Source organism: Gavialis gangeticus, unplaced genomic scaffold, assembly GCF_001723915.1.
Source record: "Gavialis gangeticus isolate Ggan-Ray unplaced genomic scaffold, GavGan_comp1, whole genome shotgun sequence".
NCBI lineage: Eukaryota > Metazoa > Chordata > Crocodylia > Gavialidae > Gavialis > Gavialis gangeticus.
In genome coordinates this window covers 32,976,419-32,991,677 of record NW_017729028.1, presented here as the reverse complement: position 1 = coordinate 32,991,677, position 15,259 = coordinate 32,976,419, and the positions used below count along the sequence as shown (strand labels likewise).

The 15,259-nt window shown below is 47.1% G+C and overlaps 1 protein-coding gene across 2 annotated transcripts in view; it reads right to left on the bottom strand.

Annotated features, from left to right (window-relative positions):
* Positions 1-1,649: 1,649 nt before the first annotated feature.
* The window catches only part of MTMR9 (myotubularin related protein 9), a 64,034-nt gene continuing 50,424 nt past the window's right edge, over positions 1,650-15,259 (bottom strand). For both annotated transcript variants that reach the window (XM_019520906.1, XM_019520907.1), the window contains exons 7-10: positions 12,183-12,324; positions 11,279-11,499; positions 7,754-7,905; positions 1,650-5,749 (exon numbers count right to left, since the gene is read on the bottom strand). In XM_019520906.1, the coding sequence (XP_019376451.1) occupies positions 5,586-5,749; positions 7,754-7,905; positions 11,279-11,499; positions 12,183-12,324 (679 nt within the window). In that variant the 3' untranslated portion in view covers positions 1,650-5,585. The remainder of the gene's footprint in view (positions 5,750-7,753; positions 7,906-11,278; positions 11,500-12,182; positions 12,325-15,259) is intronic.

Sequence of the window (15,259 nt, the reverse complement as noted above, 5' to 3'; positions counted from 1 at the left end):
CATTTTCCAAAAGGTTGAGTCCCAAAAGATTGAAAGTCACTTATTTATACCTTCCCCCTCGTTCATGACTCTCGTTAGACCCTACTTAGCTTTTCACTGAAGACGTTTCTTCATCTTCTTGTGTTCGATTGTCCCATAGCCATCTGCTAAGCTTAGATCATCAGCTTTTGGAGCAGGGATGAGCTTTATAAAACACTAATGTAAAAAAGCATGCTAGATACAAGAATCTTTATATCCCATTTGGGGGAGAAATATTATCCTCTACAGAGCTGTGGAACTAGGGATTGCAAGCATGTCTCCTCTTGGAATGATTTATCTCCACCAACTGTAATGGGATTTCTTTGGATGCATGCTGGTGTGAAGAGATAATTAACTCTTAGTTGATTTACTATTCAGTCACGCTTACTTGTTCAACTATGTTTTATATTAGATCCCTCGTGCTTTGGAGCAAAGATCCCATCTTTGTGTGTGTTCGTACTAAGCCCAGCTGGAATGACACCTGGATCTTAAGTAGAACAACCGTGTGTAGCTGCGATACAAATACAGATGACTGATTTTACATCCAACGGAAAAAGATTTGTAAACAGGTTCTTTTGTTTCCAACTAAAAAAAAAATGCACATAACTCTTGCCATTCACACTCATTTTAAAAAGCAAATCTGCCCTAGTCTTCTGTTGAGAACAGCAGATGTAGGTACTCTAATTTTGGTCATTGGATTAGGTTGTTAGTTCATTGCAACTTCATCCCAAACACATCTAAGCTTATTATCAGGCCATTCAGGAGGACCACTAATTTGGTTAGATGGCAGCCCAGAATCTCCATTGATACAGACAATGTACAATCATTTACATGAGCGTAAAGCAGAGTTAAGATTCAACTTCACTAGAACAGAAGCATTCAAACTGCAGGGCCAAGAGATTTTTAGCCTAACGTCCATGTCAAAATTTCTGGATAACCATCAGGGTTTCATTTCACAGCTGTCAAACTATGCAAAGGGCTCATCCATGTTACTGCATGGAGATGGACACCAACAGCTCTGTAAGCCAGTAGGTAGACTAAAGCTCTCAACCACCATTCAATTCATTTCCCTTTTTTGAGGGCTGGTTTTATTACTATGATGCTAACCCCCCACCCCCACAAAAACCCAACCCTTTAAATTAAATAAAGTACTAAACAATGTGCATCAAAACTCTATCCACCAGCCAGGAAAGACATATTTCCCCAGCCATTTTGTAAGAGCTCCTGGAGAAATTTCCTTCTAGATCCTACCTTAGCTCATCTTTCTCCTCGGCTCAGCCAGGCGCATTCAGCTATTAGTTGGTCGAATGACTCTTCATCCGTTCTGTAGCCTACAACTGCAACACCCAGCAATGAATCCTTGTTAGAAAGTTAAGGCTTTGAATGGGGCATTGTGAAGTGTACAAGTACCTAAAAGCTTCAGTATCCTTTAGACAGTGTGGACCTGCCCTGACCCTATTATACCGAGCGCCCATATACAGTCACACTCACACTCTGTAGAGTAACACACTCGCAGGCTGAATTACAGATCAAGTTTTGGGCTAGTGTGATTAAAGGCCAAGTCATGCATACACATCAGTGAAAGTAAGACTTATAATGGCAATGCCAACAAGAAAGACCACAATGGCAGATTTCTTTTAAAGTCGCAACGCTTTTAATCCAGACGATCTGCACTGCTCAACAAGTCTAGAAGCAAAATGTACAGCCCTTCTGTCTCTGTTTTCCAACCTGCTGAACAGACTTTCAACCGGTCAAGTTTACTCAGATACATCAGGTTGTGTGCGGTATGTTCTGCGTAGTGATGGCTGGGACTCTGTACACAAAGAGAAAACACTGAACAATAGCACACAACTCCTACCACCTTTCCTCAACTCAGTTCAAATCAAGTTTGAGGCAGCAGCCAACTCCAATGAGCAATTCCAGGTATTTAGATAGAGATGCACTTGCCACATAACAGATACAGCGAGTACAGTACATTACAAACAGTGCTATTCAAGGTCATGGTAACAAAAAAAGACAGAATTGCCAACAGACATTTTCCACTGTACAGGAACCTGTACACGATAGCACTTTCCAAGGCTTTAGCAAAGCATACGTTAGGCGCCGATATGCTATACAGTGCAATTTAAGAGTTATATTGTATGCAACATGGACAATAGTGCACTTAAATCGCCACATTCAAAAGTGAGATCCATACAATCAGAATATCGAAGGTACACATTTCCCTTTCCCTTGACTCAACTGTGCAAATTCATTCTGGTTTTGGTAAATGGACACGTGCGTCCACACCAGATGCTCTACCTTGCTGAGGTACAAGGGCTCCGTGTGCAGCTTGTTATTACACAGATAAAGCAGATCTATGCACAAAAGAAGCATTGAAACACCTGTCTCAGCGACGGCACAGGACAGCGCCAGGCTGAAAACTGATGCTTGGGCTTGAGAACGTGCAAGGCTTACAGCTCAGGTAGAACACAGAGGGGAGGGAACGACTCCTTGCACCAGACAGCACTTCAGCTCTTTCATGGGGCAACACCTGTGCAGGTAACTGGGTTTAGCCTGCTTGACTCGAGCAGATGAAGAGTGCTGGTCATAAGTATTTAAATATGGGACTTGAGATGATGGAAAAAAGGTAAAGAGAAGGGTTGGGGAAGAAGTGAAGGATCCCCTTCTGGTTTATCCATGGCCACCACACCTCGAAGCCTAGAGACTGGCCATGAAGAGAAGGCTACTAGAGGAGGTATGTATGCAAGCCACCATGACATCACAAAGAACAATCTCCTCTTATGGATGAAGGTTGAAAAAGGTGCTGAACACACTGGCTCTGATCCAGCATGGCAAAGGAATTGGGAAGGTGGCTATTTAGATGACAAGAAGTTACCTCCTTCTCTTGACTTGTGTTGCTGCGAACAAAGGATGAACTAATGGGAACAATAAAAAGCAGAGTTAGAAACCACTCTAGTGCTTTAACAACATTAAGACTTTGGTAGCAAACACATGCTAAGTTAGGGCAGACATCCAGTGGCACCCAAGGGTTGAATCAATTCAGCAGCACAGGTTTGGGGTGAAATGCAAGTGCAGTGTGAAAATGGTTGGGTCTTCTGCTAGGCATCACAGCTGGTTACCCAATTTTTTTTTCAGATGCACGTAGTTTGCATGAGAAGGCGGAACAGCCAGGCAATTAGAGAAAAAAATTGCTGTGCTGCTGCGTATTATTTAGCTCAGTGTATAATTACTACATTAGGAAATTACACAGCCTTTAAAAGTGTGTTTTATGTCTGGTCCAGGGAGAAAAAAAAATAATTTGCCTCTGAATCATTCCAATCTGGCTGGTAATTACACATTTCACTCATATCCATAGTAACAGAGTTCTGAAACACTGGTTTATAACCAAAGACCTGCAGCTGGGCAGGTGTGGACAATGCCCCTGTGAATGTAGAGTAACTAGCGGTTTGGGGTGTGTGAGTTGGGGGGGGGAGGGGGTCAGCCTGGAGGGCAATGCTCAGCACTCACAAACCATCAGGCCATTTGCACGTGTCAAGCTGGGTGCCCAGGATGACTAGTCATTCTGGAAAACCTTGTCCTTGCATGCCCCAAGTTTGAGTATCAAAGGCATTTCCTCCCCCTCAAATTAAGTAGTGAGATACTACAGACTATGCCCAAATTCTATCCCCTTCTAAAAAATAGTAACTACCCAATTCAATTAAAAACAGGCATCCTGAAAGATAAAGACAAGCACAGATTAAAAACAAAACAGAAAAACAAAAAACACCAATTGCCCTAAATAGCCAAGTTACATTTTGCAATAGGAACAGCTGGGACTAAATTTAGATCAGTCCAAAACAAAAATATTCCAGAGAGAAAAGGGACTAATTTTTAAAAGCTATAAGGTAATAATTAAGAGGCACTGTCAAATAACTCTAAACATTTCTTGACTATTGGGTACAATTTTAAGAACATATTTACTATTTGAAAGGGTTTGGGTTTTTTGCATCAGGCTACATTTAAAGTTAGTGTTAATGTCGTGAAAGTGACTTTTTAGTTAAAGGCAGCTTCATTCCAAGAGGAAAACGAAATATCGTGGCTCGGCAAGTTTGACACAGTTGAAACCATCAACGGGATTTTCAAGTGACCTCTGCTGTCTTAATTCTGTTTGCAATGAATTCAAAAACGAAGAGGGGCCAACGTTGAGAAGGTTTTCTACAAAGAATTCCAGCTTTGTTTTATTTCACTGAAGTCTCCTACACCTTTGTCTCAACCATTTTAAAAACTACCCAACCGAACCCAGCGGAACAACTGTCTAGGTAAATCTAATATTAAATGTTTGGTCATGGATGCTGTTTTGGAAAAGGAAAAATGTGGAGGAAAAGCAGGGGGAGCTGCAGGAATCCAAAAAGTAGCATTAATGTAGGAAAACTGACACCTGCAAAGCCTACAAGCCCTTTTAGCAACCATAAAAAAAATACACAACCATTAACATTGCTATAGTCTGAACAAATTTTTAAATCACTAACAGGTTTCTAATATGTGCTAGATCACTTTCAACTCCAAGTTCTGCTTCTTGTCTTGTTGCCAAAGTATGCAAAAGGCATAAGCGGGAGCACAAGAGAGGAAACCAAGCTGTTTTGCTGAGGTGCTCTTTAAAAGTTAGTTACCACAATGATTTTGTACCTTGGCAACACAATGAATTAGTTCAAACCTTTAAGAAGGTCAGTGCAATCCAAACATCCAAGAATGGCAGTGCAGCTCTGGGGTACCACTACAATCAACAAGTGAAGCCAACCCTTTGGTCTTCCAGGTGGGATATGAAATAGTTATCCCTTCACAGACAGTTGTCCAGACAGACCATCCAACTAGAAGTCCAGGCAGAGAGATTGGCAGGAAAAATGCTTACTGTACTGCATACAAACTTCTAGCCCTGGCTCTATATTCAAGCAATCCCCTTCTCCGTGTCAACTCCTAATGCAAACGCTATGTACGTATAATTGGCAAAGGCAATAGGCAGCTTATACCATTTCCTGTTCCTCGCTTTCTTTCCAGATAGCAGGAACACATGGCACCCTTGCATTAAAACTAAATTAAGTGAGCACTGCTGAGTGAGCACACCTGCTATGGAAGAAGGTGTTTTTAGACAAAACACTTTATTTTCAGAGTGGGAAAGGAGCCACTATTCTGGCCAATGGAGTGTTTTGGGTCTAACAAAACCAAAAAAAAAGGGGGGGGTCCCCAAATTAAACCTGAAATAACCATCTCTCAGCCCATATTGGTCACCTGCACAAAAGGTGTGAGGGAGGTAAGAGCTGCAGCTTATGCTGAAACTGTACACAATTTATTAGAGGCAGAAAAGCTGCCAGGAGCGGATGCCATGCCGAACCATGTACATCTTCTGTAAACAACACAACACGAAGCCCGCCGCCCACGTGGCAGGCTGTATACAGTGTGAAGGGAGGGTTTCAGCACTGGAGGGTTGAAGGTCATTGCACTGGAGGCTCTGCATGCACATTCCGTGTTTAGTCTTTAGTGTTAGGGGAAGGTGAAAATAAAGACCTGCTGTCCAAAGCCTTGCAAGATCAAGGGCTCTCCTGCATCCCGTCATCCGTTTCCAGTTCTGCTAACTGCCGCCTCAGGGCATTGACTTTGGCCTGAAGTTCCCTGTTGTATTCAATGATGTTGATCATTTCTTCATAGGCTTCATCCAGAAACTTGGAGGACCTGTTCCAACGGAGAAAGACACCTACAGCCCCAAAGAGATGGAGAGATCAGAATGGACTCACATTACCTGGAGTAACCTACTACTTAATAGTTACACACTTCTCTAAGAACGCAGCGTCACACGTTTACAGAAGGAATCTTAAGGATTTCCCCTAAGCCAGTGTTTCTCAACCCAGGGATTGTGACCCAAAAGTGGGTTGCAAGAAGATTTCAGAGGGTCGCAAGCCACCAGTTGAAAAATGCTGATCCCGGGAAAGCTCCGAGACTGTGGCAGGGCAGAGTGACCGGTGAGAACTTCAAGGCCAAGTCGGGTGTTTGCAGGGGTGGGGCGGCTGGGAGATGATGTTCAGGGGGTGGAAGGGGCCATGACCAGGCTATTGGGCACAGTGCCAGAGCCCCAGCCCAGGGTTGGGGCTGCTACATACCTCCCTCTTCGTTGTGCCAGGGCTGGACTCACTCCACTGCTGCCTGCATGAGCCAGAGCCACCATGCTCCAGCCCAAGCAGGACAGGGACAGCTGTGGGTCCCTCTGGCAGGATTGGAGGGGGGAGGAGGCAGGGGGCTGCGGGGTCAGGAGTGAGGAACACCAGCATGGGTGGGAGGAGGAGACAGTGGGTCGGGGACCAGCAGAGCCAAAGGGTGTGGGTTGGGACAGACCATGAACATTTGCAAATGGGTCCCAGTAGGTAAAAGGTTGAGAACCACTGCCGTAAGCAATGCTTTGAGTATAGAACCAGGCAATGGACTGACTCTTTCACCTTTTTCAAAAAGGTGAGTGATCAGAGATGCAAGCTAAGACCTTCCTTTCTATGTGGATTGATCAGACAGACCAATGCTCAGTTTCAACCACAAAAAAAGGATGACGTTAAGCTACAGGATGTAAGAACATAAAAGAACTGCCATGCACTGGGTCAGACCAGAGGTCCATCTTGCCCAGTCTCCTGTGTCACACAGAGGCAGAGGGTGGATGCTGAAAGGGAAGGTGAACTGGGTATGACCAGGGGGTTTTCCCTGTTCCTCGCCCACTTGCAGCCACCAGTATATAGGGTCTAGACTGATTCAGGGGTTGTCCCCCATAATTCCCCCAAACTCAGTAGCTACTGATGCCCCTTTCCTCCACGAATTTGCCCAATCCCTTTTTAATCTGCCTAAACTGTCAGCTTCCACAGTGTCTGGTGGCAATGAGTTCCACATTTCAATTACACGCCATGTGAGAAATAAATTCCTCTGGTTAATTTTAAACTTACTTCCTACTAGTTTCATTGTGACCTGTAGTTCTAGTATTGTGAGAGACGGTAAATAAATACCTCTTTACTTTCTCATCGCCTCTGGGTATTTTGTAAACCCTCATGTTTTCCCTCAAGTGTCTTCTCTAAAGCAAACAGGCCATGCCATTTTAGTCTCTCCTCGTATGGAAGCCCCTCCATACCACTAGTCATCCTTGTTGCCCTTCTCTGGACCTTCTCTAGTTCTTCTATATGCTTTTGGAGGTGTGGGGACTACAACTGGGCACAGTGTGCAAGGTGTGGATGCCCCACAGATTTATAAGAGGGGAATAATGATACTTTCAGTTTTGTTTACAATTTCCTTTTAATAATTCCTAACATTGTTTGCCTTTTTAATGGCGACTGAGCGTTGAGCTGATATTTTTAGCGAACTGTCCAGTGACACCTAGATCTCTTTCCTCCATAGTAACAGCTAATGTAGAGTCCATCATAAGGCAGATATAGCTTGAGTTATTTTTGCCCACAGGCACCACTTTCTCCTTTGTAAAATGAAGTGAATGATCAGAGATCTAACCAAACACTTCCTTCCATGTAGATGAATCAGACAGACCAATGCTCATGTACCATCCCAGAAAGGATGAAAAGTGAAGCTACAGTGATTTAGCTCTTCAGTAAAGCTAAGATGTGTGCTTAGAGGTGAAATGGTGGGCACAGAGAAAAGGCATTAGGAAAGAACAAATTGGGAGTTTTTGTTTGCAACTTGAAACTACCCACTACAAATGACAGTAATCCCGGCTTACCTTCCCAGAGCTGCAGGCTCTGCGGTGCAACAGAAGGCCAGATGACAAGACTGTTGGCCTCAAAGAGAGGATTCTTAAATCGGCTCAGTTCTGGAGGCCGATTCACCCAGGACCACAGAGACATGGTTTTCTGCGGCAGCTTCAGCTTACACCTGGCACAGGCAAAACCATCTGGTTGGTTACCTTTCCTATTCATAGTGCTGCAACATCACATCTGTTAACTCATGACTTTCACAAGCCACTCAAGCCGAGAACTAAGGGGACTCTGACTGACTGTCCGTGACAGACATGGCATTGCCACATCATACTTGTAGACCAATGTAGTCCATTCTTCACAGATAATTTCCTACCATTACAAACAGCAGATGATAGAGGTCTTACACAGGCAGAGGGGGAAAGTGGTCACCTTCCACTTCTGAAAATCACACCTCCCTGAACTGGCCTAGCAGCCAGTTTTGATTTTTGAAAGGGATTGGATTTGCATTTTACTACCAAGAGAGATGCGTGGTGGGAAGGAATCTAGGCACAGGATCATAGTGCAATTCCTAGGGGAAATGGAAGTGCCATTATTACCACTAGTGAATAAGAGACATGTTACATAGCAGGGGTGTCAAACTCATCTGGCTCTGAAGGTTGGATGAGTGGTGCGGGGCTGATCCACAGGCTGGATCAAATCCACAGACTGGCCCTACATGCTGGATCCAGCATGCATCCTGGAGTGGCTGGAGCAGATGACACATGTGGAGGGGTCCTGCTTTGGCTGCTCCAGAGCTGTGCTGCACAGTGGCGGTTCTACTGCTCCAGGACATGAGCCGGAGCAGGTACCGCGTGGGAGTTTTCCTGCCCACCCCCAACACATGCTGCCTGTGGGTCAACTCCAAGACCCACAGATAGCACCAGGAGCTGGATAAAAGGGCTCTGAGGACTAGATCTGGCCTGCAGGCCACATCTTTGACACCCCTGTTTTACTGGTTCTCTCGTGATGGAAAGCAAAGCACACACTGTCCAACTAAGGCAGCTCCACAAGTAAGAGCTTTTAGAGTTTGCTCTCATTAAACAGGCACTGGATCAAACAACAGAAACAGAGTGTGACCCTGTCTCAGGTCACAGCCACTCTGGAGAGACATACAAAGCGGCCGTCCTTATATCACACCTCAGCACCTCTTGCTTGGTTGGCCATGGCTAAATACCTACCAGCGAAGTGAACCATGCCCTTTGTGCAGGGTTACAATCCACACAACTGCTTTAAACAGTCCAGAAAGCTGAAACCCATTTTAACTGGACTTCAAGTGTTTCCTATGCTAATACATAGGCATGAATGTGGACACCATCCGACAGGAGATGGTTCTAGGGAAGATTTCAGTGCTCTTCTCATTGGGCTTTTTAGCCCGGTTCAGGATGTGCTTTATTTTGCTCTAAATTGGATTCTGTTTTCCAGAATACCAGCCTGGAAACCCTGCAAAATTCACTGCAAACCCTCTTCAAGGCAAGCATAAAGATTTCTAGTAAGGACAATTAGACCATGTCCAAACCTCCTCCACTCAGTGCTGTGCTGCATTTATCCAGGCTTGGCAACTGTAGAGGGTGGCTTTGCAGGGTCCCAACTTCTTCCCCCAGCATCCCAGGGCAGAGTGCCCAAGTCCCACACCAGGGCAGGCATTCAGAAGCCTACTCAGTCATCTACTCTGCCCATCTACTTGACCTGGAGCAGACTCATTTCTCAGCAGCACACTCATGGAGAGAGGCAGGTAAATACACATGGATTAAAATCCTCTGCATCTTTCCTTCACTTAAAGACTTGTTGTTTCTTCTGCTCCCCGCTGTGGGAAAATACAGCCCATGAGCCAGAACTGGCTGACCATCTGATTGGATCTGGGCCACAGGGGGCACCAGCCAATTGACTGGGTTTGGTCTGCAGCTGCCCCTGCAGCGCTTTGCATGGGGCCAAACCCTGTCCAAGGCAATTGGTGCTGCGCTCCTGCCCACCATCCCCAGCCTGCGCGCACAGCTTCTGGTATGGCTTGTCCTAGTGAGACTGCAGAGACCCAGGTCGTGCTTGGCTCCCCTTGCCTCCAGCAGCTGCTCCTCCTGCTTTGCTGCTCCAGGCCAGAAGGAAGCTTCAGCCGAGCAGCTCCACGTGCTGGGGCAGAAGCTGCCCAGCTGAAGCTCCCGGCTGCCTTCTAACCCACTTGGCTGCCTGTGCTGGGTTGGGGAAGTGGATGAAGGGCAGCTGGAAGCTGAAGCCAGGGCCCCATGTGCTGGAGCAGGTGCCACCTGGATGAAGTTTTCCCCCAGCCCGGAGCAGCGCAGCAGGAGCTGCTGCTTGAGACAAGGGGAACTGAGCAGCACTAGGGTGGCTACAGCCACACTGGAAGCAGCCCCACCAGTAAGCTGTGCATGCTGGCTGGAGCCAGGGCAGTGGGCATGGGATGCCTCAGCCCTATGTGGAGTGCTGTGGGGGCATCTACAGACCACATTACCCGGGTGAACTCTGCTGAACCCCTGCCCTCTTCTTCCCCCCACTCCCAAGACCTAGTGCCCAGGCAGCTCCCACCCCCCATCCCATCACACATGCACCCATGCCCCCACACGCTGCCCCGTGACCCCTGCCCTGTGGTCCCAGCCTTTCCTACCCATCCTGCTCCGAAACATGGCTCAACGCCCACCCACAGCCCCATCCCACATGGGGAGTTCTGACGAGTTGTTGCAGGAGAAAGGGAGAGAAGAGGGGGAAAATGTACTGACCTGGCCTGCAACAACTCATCAAAACTCCTTATGTGCCCCCAGGCCCAAATAACTGCCCACCCCTACCCTAGGCCCTAATCTCCAGCCAGCTAAAACAACTAGATTACCTTAAAGGCCTGGATCAAACCCAGAGAGGACAGTCTCAACTGTTTCAGTGCAAGCCTCCTTTGCAGCTTCTGTCCTGCATAGCAACCTTCACATCATCTTTCACACAAGCACAAAAGAACCTTTCCCCTGTGGCTCTTTTCTTATGTGGCCTCTGTCATTATTTACTTGTGTAAAAGGTTTTGGAATAGTTCCCCTGCAAGAGGCTATGTTAAAGCTACTGATGGAGATGTTCCAAGATGGTTCGGGGAGGGGGCGGATATAGGCAGGAAAGGATGATTTAGTTCAGTACCAGCCTAAGATGTGATACAGCAGGGAATTGAGGGCAGCGCTGCCACAGACTTCCTCACTTTGTCTCTCTGTGCTTCTGTTTCCCACTGGAAAGTGAGGATGAGATCACTTCCCTACTTCACAAGAGGTGCTGGAAGGCTAAACGCATTACTTTGCTGGGAGTTTAGATACTGCAGCAATTGAGCTCAGATAAACACTTAAAATAAAATGAAGGAAAACCTGTCTTAAGTGAACATGACTGAAATAACCTAGATGACTTCAAAATGCTCCACAGTATTAAGAAGAGACAAAGCCAAGCCCATCCCTCCTTCAAGCTGCTGGAACATTTCCCTGGGATGGATGTGGCCTGACATTGAGGAGTGTCAAATAACCATCCCAACTAACCTTTCATTTTCATTGCTGCCCAGGAATGTCCCAAACTGTGAGGCATAAGCGTGCTCAAAAAGCATGATGAGAAAGTGCTCGCTGAACTCGAAAGAGCAGGGGAACTGCCGGAGGATCTGCCACACACAGTCCAAGAAGAGCAGGAATACAGGGGCCTCCCATTTCTGCTTGCTGTTGGAGTAGGCTGACTGTGCACAGCGCTGCTGGAATGGGTGACCTGCCTGTGAGCAAGAACATCCTGTCAGAAAAGCAATAGCATCGGGATGCAGAACCAAGGTATTTCTGCACAACAAATTCTGTCCGCAAGACCATGCCACACTCCACTCAGCGTTACAGTGGCAATCTAGCTTCAAGCTCCTGGTAGCCCAAATCTGACATACTTTTCAGTAGCACAGGAGTCATGTAAGTAGTGTCCTGTACTATTAGACTACAGAATCCATGCTGCAGGGAATTTGGCTGAGGACAAAACTGCTGTTTGCACAAAAAAGAAATGCCAGGTTGAAAAAACAGGCTGCAATAAACTATGCACAGCAGAACAAGTCATCACATTTCTGACTAGAGCAACATCCTCAACATAGCAGAAGGGGAAATCTTGTGTTCATGGTACCGAGAAGCAGGTGGGAAAGGCCAGCTGAACTGGCCAACTGCTACAGCCATGAACTGGCAGACTGCTACAGCCAGTGCCCTTAGGAGCAAGACAGTGTTAATAATGGTGTTGCTCTTGGTTGCACAGGACCTGGGACAGTGAGACTCAACACATTTGTGGCTCTTTAAAATCTACCGCAGTACACATCCAGGTGTTTCCTCTTAGCTCCCAGCCCCACTGCCATGCCTTTTTGTTTCATGCACACACACACACACACACACACACACACTTTCCTTGCTGTCAGATTGCATCTCTTACCTGAAGCCACTCCCGCTCAACAAGAGACTCAAACCCATGGATGGTCCTGCACCTGGGATCCAAAATGATCTGAGCCAGTGAAGTTACTTGCAGCGTTGAATCGGTTCCTTCAGTCCCATGAACCAACACAGATGCTCCTTCCCTGGGAGAAAATACAACATGGCAAAAATTTTACAGATGCCAAATACAGACAGTGGAGCCTCAAAGCACATCACCAGCCCCACTGCTGCATGCAGAGACAACAGTGGGTAGCTTTTCAGCCCTCGGCCCATTGCTGCTTTCCCACTCAAATTTCTCCCCAGGCAAAGGAGTAAAAAAAAAAAGTAGTATTGAACAAGAATAAATACATTATGTTTTTATATTTTATATATTATATCTTTTCCAGCCCCAAATCATCCCACCATATTAAGTCTTCTACCCACATGCTCAGGAAATCCAGAATTTGTCAGGCACACAGAAGATAACCCATCAATTCAGGACCCACTTTGCTGGATTTATACCACTAAGCACTTACCTCCAGTCCAACAGAAAACAAAACAGGAAGTAAAGCAGCTCAGCCAGGTCATCAAGGATTTTACTGGGATGAAGTGGCCCTCTGAACCTTCCCACGCCGAGGGTCAAATAAGAATCAGGTCTACGGGGGCTCTACAGATACCGCACACACTGAATGTACCTGGTCTACAGACACTTAACACAACAGGGCTCCCACTCCAGACTGTACTGGACATCCAGATGCCCCAAAGAGGAACTGTGCATCAGACGGGGACAGCCAGTTAGAGCTGGCTCAGTTTATGAAGGCATAAAAACATTCTTCTGGCCAAGTCGCTTAGCTCTGACCAAGAACGAAGCATGATTCAAAATACCGTTATCAGCAGAGATGGATCAAAAGAATGACATGAAGTGCTTAGGGAAGGACAGAAAAACAAGCAGAGTAATTCTTGGCCCATGGCTCAGATCTCATGTACTGCTCCTTCCCCAACCTCCAAATGCACTTTTCAGAACAGCCAATTTGCTTTCCCCAATTTTGTTCTATATTTCGGTTCTGGTAAGTGCCCTTCAACAGCCTCAAGTCTTGTATTCAAAGTTCTGGGAAGTTACTTTAACAATGCGTTCTCCTCCTCTGCACGTCTTGATGAAAACACTTATTTGTCCCAAACTTCTTTTAGCTGGGGAAAAAGATAATCACAGGCTGTACTTGTTCCAATGCAGAGGCCCAAACTGAGTTACAAATTATCTGGAAATAAAAATGATCCGTCAAATGAGTGCCAGTGACTTTGCAGCTACATCTACTGCTTGTTTTAAAGCAGAGAGCATAAAAATGTAACCTACGTACATAGTTATGCTTTTGGCTGTACCTAGCACAGCACACCCGAAAGGAAGTGAGATTACATCTAGGATCAAATGAACCCTGATGTAAAGCAAACAGAAAAAAAAAAAATGGCATTTAATAGTTTCAACCCAAAAGCCACTGCAGCAGGGACAGGCAATTATTTTGGGCGGAGGGCCACCTACAGAGTTTTGGCAAGCCATCGAGGGCTGCATGACAGGCAGCCAGGGGCAGGTAAATATTAATTTTCTAAGTTTTCTAGGGACCCTGCGGGCCAGATAGAAAGGCCTGTCAGGCTGCATCCAGCCTGCAGGCTGCATTTTGCCCACCCCTGCACTGCAGTAACATTTCTGCTCCACTTCAAATGGAGAGGCTAATTGCGGAGTGCACACAGAATGACGTGAAAACAATGTTAATCTAATCTGGCACTTTTCTTCCTACAGGGCAGCAAGACAATACACAACACTAGGGGTGCACCAACAAGAGATTTTTTTGGACTGATACCAATGGCCAATTTTTAGCGAGCTATATTGGCCGATATCAATCCAATTCCAATATGCAGCCAGGCAGCTTGGAGAGGGTGTCCAGCTGGTAAGTCTGTTGTGGGGCGAGGGAAGGGACGTGGAAGGGGACAGACTGAGCCCCCCATGGTGAGTGGGACTGGGGCAGGGGCAGGCTCTGCATGGCTGGGGAGAGTACGGGATGGAGCCGTGAGCTGCTGGTCCCAGGGGTGAGGGAAAGGGACAGCTCCCACCACTGTGTGCATCCCAGGAAGGCATGGGGGGGGTGCCCCTGATCTGCATGTGGGGCAACGGTGGGCTGGGAGGGGCTGCACTGGGCTCTTCCCGGCAGGGGTGCTGGGCCCGGCTGCGCCCGAGGCAGGCAGCAGTAGCGCTGGAAGGAAGATTATGAGGGGTGGGGCTGCAGTGACCCCAAAATTTGCTGTAGCCCCCCTCCCAGTGCCACCGCTGCCTGCCTTAAGTGCAGGCTGGCCCAGCCCCCTCTGGGAACAGCTTGGCACTGCCCCAGCTTCAGCCTGCAGCAGCAGCCCGCACTCGCCCCACATGCAGATCGGGGGCACATGCCCCCCATGTCCTCCCAGGGTGTGTGCAGTGGTGGCAGCCACCCCCTCCCCATGCCTCCCGGACAAGCCACTCGCAGCTTCATCCCGTGCCAGCCCTGGCTGTGCAGCACCTGCCCCAGCCCCACTCTCTCCCTCACAGCGGGGGAATCTCAATCTGCCCATGCCCATTCCCTCACAACGGACTTCCCAGCCAGACCCGGCTGCTCTCCACCCTGCTGGGCTGTGGTCCTGGCTACGTGCATGCTGTGTGGCAGCTGCGTACGTGCACGGGGCATTTAATTGGCCACATCAGCCCAAAAAAAGCTGATTGTTGATACTAGCAATTTTCCTTACATCAGTGCTGATCTGATATGGGACTGATGCATCAGTGCACCTCTACACAATACATCTTCCACCACCCTTGCTGTGGAGACCATACAATGAAAACGCCCCTGTCCATTCCACAGTAATCACTAGCTTCTGAAACTGGTTTCCCACACATCCCCCCAAAAGCTCCCTTAGTGGCTGTTAAGAACATAAATGGCTCCATCGCATTCACGAACTGAAAGTCCTACAATGATGTTTCTCCATAACAAACTCAGAAGACAGCAATCACCCTCCAAAGACATAAATTTATGCCAGTGTCAGACTTGCTAGGTGCTTACTTTTCATTTGGGGGGGGGGGGG